The sequence below is a fragment of the Vespula pensylvanica genome, chromosome 5, assembly GCF_014466175.1.
Source record: "Vespula pensylvanica isolate Volc-1 chromosome 5, ASM1446617v1, whole genome shotgun sequence".
Taxonomy (NCBI): Eukaryota; Metazoa; Arthropoda; class Insecta; order Hymenoptera; family Vespidae; genus Vespula; species Vespula pensylvanica.
This window is the reverse complement of record NC_057689.1, coordinates 8,718,909-8,729,656: the sequence shown is the minus strand read 5'-3', so window position 1 is coordinate 8,729,656 and position 10,748 is coordinate 8,718,909. Positions and strand designations below refer to the sequence as shown.

The 10,748-nt window shown below is 35.3% G+C and overlaps 1 protein-coding gene across 3 annotated transcripts; it reads right to left on the bottom strand.

The window, feature by feature from the left end:
* Positions 1 to 48: 48 nt before the first annotated feature.
* Positions 49 to 3,101, bottom strand: LOC122629475 (trichohyalin-like). Of its 3 annotated transcripts, XM_043812917.1 has the most exons (4): positions 2,944 to 3,101; positions 2,529 to 2,771; positions 1,038 to 2,281; positions 49 to 598 (listed from the first exon to the last, which is right to left on the bottom strand). In XM_043812917.1, exons 3-4 carry the CDS (start codon positions 2,276 to 2,278, stop codon positions 565 to 567), a joined length of 1,275 nt encoding a protein of 424 aa, XP_043668852.1. In that variant the 5' UTR covers positions 2,279 to 2,281; positions 2,529 to 2,771; positions 2,944 to 3,101; the 3' UTR covers positions 49 to 564. The 3 variants fall into 3 exon arrangements, with proteins under 3 accessions (XP_043668852.1, XP_043668850.1, XP_043668851.1); XM_043812915.1 differs by having other exon boundaries at positions 53 to 2,281; XM_043812916.1 differs by having other exon boundaries at positions 53 to 2,281; positions 2,831 to 3,072.
* Between the last annotated feature and the right edge of the window lie 7,647 nt (positions 3,102 to 10,748).

Genomic DNA, 10,748 nt, shown 5'->3' with positions numbered 1-10,748 from the left:
TTTTTTATTTATTATAAATGGATTGTAAAAAGTACATATCTGTATATATCCGTATACCGTTTATGAAATTTTGCAGAGTTATAGATTAATATTAACGCAGATATATGATAAAAAAGCATTTATAACAATCAAATGATTTGGATAAATAATAGTGAACAAAAGGCACTGGCAAGAATAATTTGTTTTTAATTATTTACAATATATATTTTAACAAACATTTATTACAAAGCAATATCTAATTTATATTTTAATCAATATATTTTTGGATGCATGATATGTGTTGCTTAAGATTAAAAATCATATAATTTACTGTTCAAATTATTGATTGATAAATTAATAAACATTTTATGAAGGCCAATAGACAACAGTAGCATTTTTTTTTTACGTATTCATTTAAAATTCCTTGACATTCATAAATATTTAAATGCTAATTTAATTTGGAAGCTCAATATATTTACATAAATTAACAAAGCTTAAAAATTGAAAATCATAATTCATTCTAAATTATATAATATATTTACATTCTATAAAATATTATTACTAATAAGTCTTGTACAGTCATTTCTAGTTTGGTAGATCAGTGATAATACTGTTCCAACTGAAATGGATTAAAATACTCTTTAATGTAAGCAAAATATGAGAAAACAGTCTGATTACTATCTTTTGAAATGGCATGAGAAGTATGGAAAAAGCACACTTATTCCAGTTATTATTTTCTGTCTATCATTGTCTACAATAGTTTAAATTTATTTGGTCAGTAAAAAGTAATATAGAGAAAATGTATCTATCCACTATTTTGTGGACGTGATTCAAATATTTGTTCTCCAATATGTACAGGTTGAGCTAGTGTATTTTGAAACCACATCATCCAGTTACTAAGATAATGACCTCCTATTTGATTATCTGGATTATTTTTTATCTGTGCATTGTTTAATTCTTCAAAATTACGAACGGTTTGAAGTTCTGTAAAACCGCTGTTTACCGAATGATTTCCATGCATTCTTACCTCTCTTTTTCTAAGAGCATCTTTTACTAACCTTCGTCTGCGTTCCTCTTCAGTTTCTACTGCAGATCTTGTGAATCTTATTTCTCTGGCTCTTAAAGCATCTTTACGTAGTCTTTCTTTCCTTTCTTCCTCCGTCTCCTTTGCATATTGATTTAATCTTGCCTCCCTCCTTTTAGCAGATTCTCGATTCAATCTTTCTCTGCGTTGTTCGGGAGATTCACTAGCATACAAAGAAAGACGTTTGATTCGTCTTCTTTCTGCTTCTCGATCTAATCGTTTTCTTCTATCATCTGGTGTTTCATTATACAATCTGTATTGTCTCTTCCTTGCTGCCTCAGCATCAAGCCGTTTTCTTCTTTGTTCTGGAGTTTCGTAATACATTCTCATTTCTCGTCTTTTGGCAGCTTCTCTTGCAAGTCTTTGTACTCTTTGTTCTTCACTTTCATTTTCATACAACTTTCTTCGTTTTTCTCTCATGCATTCAGCTTTTTTTCTTAATCTTTCCTCGTAATCATTCAATGTAGACGATTTTAATTTTGTTCTTTTTTTGGTTGTATTATATTTCTTTGTTTCTTCTTTTGTCAAATTACCACTGTGATCTAATGTTTGATCCTTACAGATAGCTATGGGTGTTATTGTAGCTTCAATGTCAGTGGGAATTTGTACTTCTTGCTTATCATTCTTCAAAACCTTCAATCGTAGGTTCGTATCACCATTTACATCGCATAACCATTCCGTCATATAGATTCCATCAGAATCAGATTTATGACTTGATTGCTTATTTTCCTTTTTTATGTCGAGACTCAAACTCTCTAAAAATTGATTAGATGTAGCAACGGTTGAGATGTTATAATTTGTTTCTGTGTCTTCCGATTGTGATTCAAAAACTTCAGAAGACTGATTAATTTGTTTTTTGATCTGATCATTTGTAGTGTCTGAATCTAACGTATCCAGACAAATAGAGTCTGTTAGAATGCTACCGATATTACAAGCTTCGCTAGATTGCATAGCATCCGTATTAGAATTAGGAGACTCTATATTTTTTCTATTTTCCCAGTTGCTATCATTATCTATATTAAACTCTCTTTGTTTATAATTTTTATCATAACCTTTGGTTTCTTTTATTTCAATAGAACAAAAGTGCTGTGCGGCAGCAATAATTTCGACATCATTAAATTCTGTTTCACATTCATCATTTTCTTCCTTGACATATACCGAAATAAAGTCAATAGGACGATTTGTTATCTGTACATCTGTTTCACTAATTTCCATATCCTAAATAAACAAGATATCATACAACTGATATTAAACATAAACTCGCATTATACGTGCATATATACATCTATATGTGAAATTTTAGAATATTACAAATCCAGTATTATATTCTTATAAATATAATTGAAAATTATCCGAGATGGGTAAAGATAAAAATATAATAATGATGATAATTTTAAAGCAACTATTAAGAAATAATATTAATAATTAATATCTATACCATTTGATATAAAACATAATTCGTTACCTGCTTATCGTCTGCTTGTAACAGCTGATTTCAGGATAGTCTCGAGATTAACGTGAAAAGTTTCATTTTTATAGTTTATAACACTACTTCTTACATTCGTACAATTTTCAATTTTACCTCCTATACATCCTAATGCTAATCGCATTGTGTGAATGTGGTTCTTTATCGCATTCAACTTTAATCAATAAATATTAGTTCAAATTCGCTTGTATGCCGTACACACATTCAAGCCGTACTTCATTTCTGAAAATGGTAGATGTACATCATCATGTGTATCATAGCTTACACATGGCTATACTAACGCGTATTCTTGTAATGCTAGCATGATGTATTCGCAAGTGCAGTTAAATATCTAACGTATATGGTCTATCGTGTAACGTATATGGTTTCAGAAATCTAATTTATTATATTTTACCAGAGAGTCGTGAAGTTTTCAATACGTAGATCGTATTTATGCCTCCAACATATGACGTTATTAATGACGTAACGATAAACGCTCTTTTAGAAAGCACTTGGACAGTTTTTAGAAGTAGGGACTATATATCACATTTTTAATAAAACTTTTTTATGTGTAGGTAATCCTGCTTGCAGGTATCTATTTATCGATTATTGGATTTTCAGTGCCATCTAACGGAGAAGTATACGAAATAATGTTAAAAACGTAGTAACAGTTGATAATTATATCACATAATTTTTCCACTTAATTTTTTATCGTTTATATTCATACATATGTACAATTTGTTGTTTTCAAAATTGTTCAGTATTTATTACTCGAAAAGAAATATGATCTAATTCTTATGTATTATAACATATATCGTGCACATACACGTATTTCTTTTCTCAGGCACGCATAAGCAAGCGTTACTTCTTGAAAATGCGCCACTAAAATTAGTTTAGATACTTTCTCATCAGGTGGCGAACAATTCGATACTCGAAATATGGCATCAAGTACTTCAAACTATACGTAGGATTTGCACATATTGTAAGTTTAAACTGACATTATCGTACGTAAAAGTCATTTACATTTAATCGAATTGTCGATAACTCGTGCACGTACTTAACACGGAGTCTATATTAACAATTTTATTTATTTTATCCATATATCTGGTTTTGTATCTATTAATCTAACCTTTTCTAGATTCATAACATTAAACCAATTAACCCGATAGAAGAAAATCAAAATTCAAGATGAATCTAGAAGAGAGTTCGAGACAATTCGTATGATTGCTTAACAATTTGTCGCTTAAAATCAATTTTTTCCTACCTTTCTATTTCTCCGTCTTTTAAAAAAAAAAGAAAAAAAAAAAAGAAAAAATGGAGGTGTTTCGTAATATATCGAAAGATAAGTATGATAAGTTGATATCGAAAGCAATCGAGTGTGAAGGATTTCACGAGTGGAAGTCCCACGAAAAGCAACGGAAAGAAAGAATCCGGATCGTCGCGGAGGCACAACTTGATGTATGATAGCTTCAGAAATGGCTGTCGGCGCGAGAGCACGTTCCGATAAATCTCCCGGTTTTTTTTAATCACGGACGGTCTTGTCGTTCGCGTATAAACGTATCGTTTTCATAAATATTTATAACGATAGGGGAAGGGACGAGGACCAATTGGAACCGAAGTTTTACTACTCGTGGTGGTAGTGTAGCGTAACGTTGTCGTTGTCGATCGGAATCGTCACCAGTGATCCACCATCGATAAACTCCAAGTCTCATGAACTGAAAGTCTCTCCTTCACGATAATAAAGATATCCATTATATATCCGGTCGGAGTTTGCCGAAGCGAAGGTTTTCTTATATACCTATCTTCGTGTTTTCGTTTCTTCCCTTCTTGTCCTTCGACGATCACTCTCCCTTTACCATCTAGCGAATACGAAACGGGTGATCTTCGTCTTCGAAACTCGCGCCGTCACGATCGTTTTTTTTCTTATTCCTTTTTTTCTTTCAATACCCTTTTCTTTCCCAAGATCATCGGTTTATTCTCTATGATCGACGCGATATCGTAATTCGATAGGTAATTCTTCTTCTTAGAAACCTTTTTCTAGTTTCATATCAGAGATCCAAGAATTCGCTTGGAATTTAATTCGATGTAAATACATCTTCCGCAATTGGTACTCGTCGCATAAGCGTATATGACTATTTCGAGAAAGTTATTTGACGAAAGAGGTGTAATAAATTGTATGACTGGATACCGTAATAAGTTTCTTTTTTCTTCAACGTTATTTTCAGACTGAGGAATTCGAAACGCGCAATAATTATTTTACCGATGGCAGCCCGTTTACTCCTCAAAGGAATTTCGCTAATTTAATAGAGAGGAGCAAGCAGAACGACGTGTCATAAGAAGGATATACGTTATATACGGTAAGAGTTAACATGGAAACGACTGTCGGCATACAATCCGATTTGGTTCGCGAACTCACGACGAGCTATCATTGATGTCGATTACGATGCAGTCGATCGCCTCACCGAGAATGTTTTCTTATGCTGGGTGTCCCCGGACGGCGAGGTCCATCCCCCTTTATTGGATTTAGTCTCTTAATGATTTTGTCAAGCCAGAGGAAGAAGAACCTGCCAACGTTCTGTCGTAGCCGGCTCTGCATTCGGATTTGGCGCTATGAGCCATGGCTGGCTTAGTTGGCGCGGGAATCCTCGTAAATTACGAACATCTGCGCGACGCAATGAATCACCGCCGATATATTTTCGTTTCTCTATAGCTTATAGGAATCTTGAAGGTAAACACGAGTAGCGATATCGAACAAGATTGTATACATAAATAAATGGATGTATACGTCCGTGTGAATACGTTAAAATCGCGTCAATATTACTTATAAAATACTCTCTAGATATATTCAAGATTTATTTAAAAATCTCTAATGTCCAGACTACAGTTATAATTTTCTCGCCATTGAATAGCTATAAATTTGTCTGCCTCGCAAATTCGACTTTCACTCTTTTTTTTTTTTGTATTCGAATGAAATTCTAATAGTTCCAAGAAGGACTGTCTTCGATCATACACCATTAATTATCGACACGATGCATAACGATTATCTTTTTCTCGATCCATGGACTGCCGAAAGCGTACGTCCGAGCCACGAGCGGTGGGATTCTGACCACTCTGACCGACGTCAACTCTAAATGGAAATGTCTTAATTATCAGAGCACGTAGTACCCGCGCGCGCGCGCCACGAGCAAAAACAAACCCCGTCGTTCGTCGTCCCGCTTCGCGATTATCGAACATCGACCGCAATGCGCCGTAAGATGGGAGAAACGAAGAAGGAGGACGGGAGAATGATCATCTCTGAATCGGACCTTGCGTTCGCATTCTCTACTCCGAATTTGGGTTCCTCGAAATAATGGTTAAGAGAGAGAGAGAGAGAGAGAGAGAGAGAGAGAGAGAGAGAGAAAGAGAGAGAAAGATTGAACTATTTGCAAATTTATGTAACCGGGATGAATAAATGTTTTGTAATATTTAAGACTTTGTACAGGATGATTCGTGTGATTCATAGATTGATATTTCAATAATGAAATAATGAAAGAAAATTTTTAATGGATTTTGATGACGAATGAATTATTGATTCTTAAAATGAGTAAAATCCCATTATAACATATTATCTTTTATTTTAGAGAACGATAAGAAAGAAAAGTATATAAGTATAAAAAGAATATATTCATATATTATATATATATATATATATATATATATATATATATATATATATATTTACATTATTTGTAGCGAGTTAGGAAAATCATATTTGAAATTAATTGTTAACAATGATTGAAAATAACATTGTGATGGAAAAGGACAACAAAAAATTTTTACACTTTCTTTATTTTGCTTCATATTTCTCATTTTTTCGAGGTGAGATTTTAGCGATGTTAGCAATTAAAGCTATGCCACTCTAATTACATTGCAGTAGTGTGCATTAGTGGTAGTAGGTCGGTATTTTTTCAAGCATTCGTGTTAAAAATATATCATTTACAATAGTTAAAAAATTCTGTATTAACTGTTATGTATCGTATCGCTATAATCAAACCAGACGAGTATCTAAGTCGTTCGGATTTTAAGTTACTTTCGAAGACAGGAAAAAGTTTGACTCTCATGCGTTGTCTCCGGTTTATAGTCGCGTGCACGTCGCGACATTGGCTCATCTGAATTTCTAACAACGCTAATCTCGGTAGTTGGTAACTCAGTGATTAGAGGAGCCACCTAGCGTGAGGCAAAAGTGAGATTGAATAGAACGCGGGACAGGGGAACACTGTCGTGCCGTTGAAAAGAATTTCAAGAAAAGAAGTGTCGGACCTGATCGTCGCACGTCCTCACTTTTTGTTTTCCGCTTAAATTATTTACTTCCTTTTTCGAGAGAGCCCTCAGCACGTTTTCTTTTATACCGTTTGCGCTTTCTCACTGGGGCACAATGCCCATGATATTAGAAGGTAATAACAGCGGGTTTCTCGTCTCGTCTCGTCTTCTCTTGAACCAACCCCCGTTCTTCGTCACGATGAAGCTCTCTCTCTCTCTCTATGTTTGGTACACCCTATTCTCGTTTCTTCGACTTTGATCGCACGTTGTTCTTTTTTCTTCCCTTCCCCTCCACCTTTTTCTCTTCTTAGGTGATTCCTTCTTTTTACCCCTTTTAGAGCGTCTGGACTGCGGTTTCAGCCTCTTCTTCTTCTTCTGTTGCTTTCTAAAAAGCTCTAGCATGGTTGTTCAACCGATAATTTTCAATACGCACGAGCGCCGAATTTATATAATTTTCGGTCCTCCACATATGTATACCTATATTCTATTTAATTTAACGCCAGTGCTACATAAATCCGTATTATTATTATTATTCATTATGATTAGTGCATTGTCGAGACGATGTCGAGTAAGATTACATGTTTAGATATAAAATTCCTCGAAGATAAAAGTGTTCTGGATTAAACTTTGCAATAATCGATATCATGCAGATTTTAAATAAATATTTTTTTTATCTTCGTATTGTCAATTTTTTATGAAAAATGTTTAAGAGGTTGATTTAGATAAAATCATCGATTAGGACACAATCTTTCATTGCAAAACCTTAGCATATTTGTCCAGTCTGAACCTATCTTAATTCTACTTTAACGTGATACATAAAATTGAAGTGCTTACAACGGGAAAGACGTGTTAGAAGAAGGATAATTATTTGTTTCGGGTGATCGCATAGCTCGAAATGCCTTCTCGAAGATTCCACGCGAACCTAAGGTAGACATACATACATACCTACCGTTCTCCAAATTATGTGGCCAAGCCAACAACGCTACTTTGAAGCAGAATCGTGTCTTGTTACACTCTTTTTCGCTGACTATACCGAGGGCACTTCAATGATTCTCAGCCAATTTCAGCTTTGCTCTTTTTTCAGTTTATATTATATCGCGCGTGTGTATGTATGTATATATTTATGAGATATATATATCATAAATATATATGTATATATATATATATATATATATATATATATATGATGTATGTACGCATATATAAATACGATACTCGCTTTTAAATCTTTTTATTATCTCACTTTTATTATCTCACGAGACACTTTATTATAGCGGAAATCAAATCGGTAATTAGGCGAACGCGTCCTTACATTTCAATTTCTCACCCTAACATCGATGATGATGCAAAAAGGCACGAGCCAAGAGCGTCGATGTCGAGACACGAGAAGGAGATCCGGTTCGAATATCGAGAGAAAAAGAAAGGAAAATATAGATGAAAAAAGAAAGGGAAAGATAAACGAAAAAAGAAAAAGAGGGAGAGAGAGAGAGAGAGAGAGAGAGAGAGAGAGAGAGAGAGAGAAAGAGAGAAAGAGAAATTTTTCTACCAGAAGAGTTCCCAAGCTTATCGTCAATATTCCTTCGTTGTTAACTTTTCCGAATGGTTTTGGAATTTTAATTGCTCGTTGAAAAGGACGACCTTCATTTTTTTCTTATTCTCATCGAAAGAGATTTTCCCGTCGAATAACGCCAAGGTTATTCCAATAGCGGAGCATACTCTCTCTTTCTAACATGCATGACGTGCACACTTACACGTATAAATACACATACGTAGAATGCATCCTATCGTGGAATCCGCGAGTGGCGCTGACCGGCCTCCGCAAGAAGATAATACGCCCTCCGAACATTTCAGATTCCAGCCGTACCGAAGAATAAGATTCCCTCTTCGCGGCTGCCTTTCCCTCTCTCTTTCTATCTCTCTCAGTCACTTTCGTTCCCTTTTACTTTCTCTTTTTCTTCCTCTCCTCGCAGCCCTTGGGTTCCTTCACTTGAGGGATAATTATGTTCGAGACCCTTATTCGATCCTCTCTGTAAACGTATCGAATTCTCCGTTTTATCTCCCCCACTCTCTCCCTCTTTTCCTGTCTCTTTCACTCTCATCTTTGTCTCTTTCTTGTTCTAATCACAAACACATCGACTTTGTTTACCGCGAATTTTCTTTTTTATACGGAGACCTTCGCGAAAAGAAAATCTGGAATGTCTCTTGTTTTCTTTTCATATTCATTCGATTAATTCGATTCAACGTCGTACCGATAACGGAAACACGATTTTATTAATAATGTTTGGAGATAATGTACATGAATTATCGGCGCGTTATATTTGATTTCTTTTTATTGTTGTCGTATCATTTAAACGAATTCATTTGAAAAAAAGTTCTGTTCGAAATATTTCTATTTGAAATATCATTTGGCTCCGCAATTGTTGGTTCTTTTTTTTGGATTTCTTTAGGTGGTGGGAGGCCACTCGACAATTACATCGGAGAACAATTACAGGTTGGCACGTCCACTCAGTGCCATCCTCGCTTTTTCTTGCACTGAGATTCCGAGCGAACGAACGAACGAACGAACGAACGAACGAACGAACGTGCAGAAGAGCTCTTTTTGAGAACACAACGATTCCAGTTCCACGTTGATGAAGAGAACGTTTATCAAAAATTAGAAGAGTTCGTTTTGATTGTTTCGAATGAAAATTTGCTTGTTGAATCGTTACGATTATTCTTGGAAGAGTCATACATTTTATGAAAGAAAACAAGAGAGAAAGAGAAAGACTTCGGGAAATGCGTGTCCAGTGAATAGAGAAAGAAGAAAGAAAAAAAGAAAGAAGAGGCAAAAAGGGATCAAAAGGATCTGGTAAATGCAGTCTGCCACGAGATTACGCCGACGTAGTTATAATTCGATGCGACGTAGCAATAAAGAGTATTACGGCGCCGTACTCGGCCGTAATTTTCACGGAAAGATGGAATTCCAGTGTGTGAACTCCTTCTTGAGATTTCTTCCTACGATTCGACACGATCAAACGAATAGATTCAGTTCGTTCTGAGCCATCGCGTTCCACTCTACATTCAGTAGGATGACTTCTTTTTGGTTTCTTCATCTTTTTATTCGAAGAAAACAAGGAACTCGATGCGCTGAGAGTGCAATGAAACTTGAGCCTTAATAGCGAACCAGCGATTTGCTTACAAAAAAAAAAAAAGGAATAAGGGAAAAGAAGGAGATCTCCCCCTCAAACAAACAAAAAAAAGCATAAACAAACTGTACGCTATTTCGCAAACAACAAATCAAGTCGACACCTTACAGCGGCCCGGTAATCAGCTAATTCCCGATAACAACTTAATTCGGGCCTCCGTGGGCCCGATCAAACAAAGTATAACCACTTAATTCACCTAATAAGCGGTGTTGCAAGCGAGGGATACGGCAATCCACTACGGTGGTGCGAAACTCTTGACATGGCTTTACAAATATGTTGGCGTAGCTGTCTCGTGGTACATATATATACCCATATATATACCTATATAAATATATCTGTATATATCGATCATACTCGATCGATTTCTCCGGTCATTAGAGGGTAATGATCATTACCGTACACGGCATATGCGCCCTATCGAAACAACAAAATTCGTATTATTTTGCTTCTACATATGTCTTCTAGAGTCGTTTTGCAATCATTGGGTATTATCATTATTTTTCTTGGAAGGATACAAACATGAATCGATCGATGCCACGCCATTTGTGATTTTCAATGATAATTATTGTTCTAAAAATTGATTATTATAAGATCAACAAATTTCGAAACTCGTCTGTAGAGATTGAACGAAATTCGTAAGAACTTATACCGATTCTGTAGACTGTAGAGAGAGTAGTAACGAGTCGAGATGGCTGTGCATCGCTCGCGGTGCCACTTCAAAGCGGGAATCCCGCGC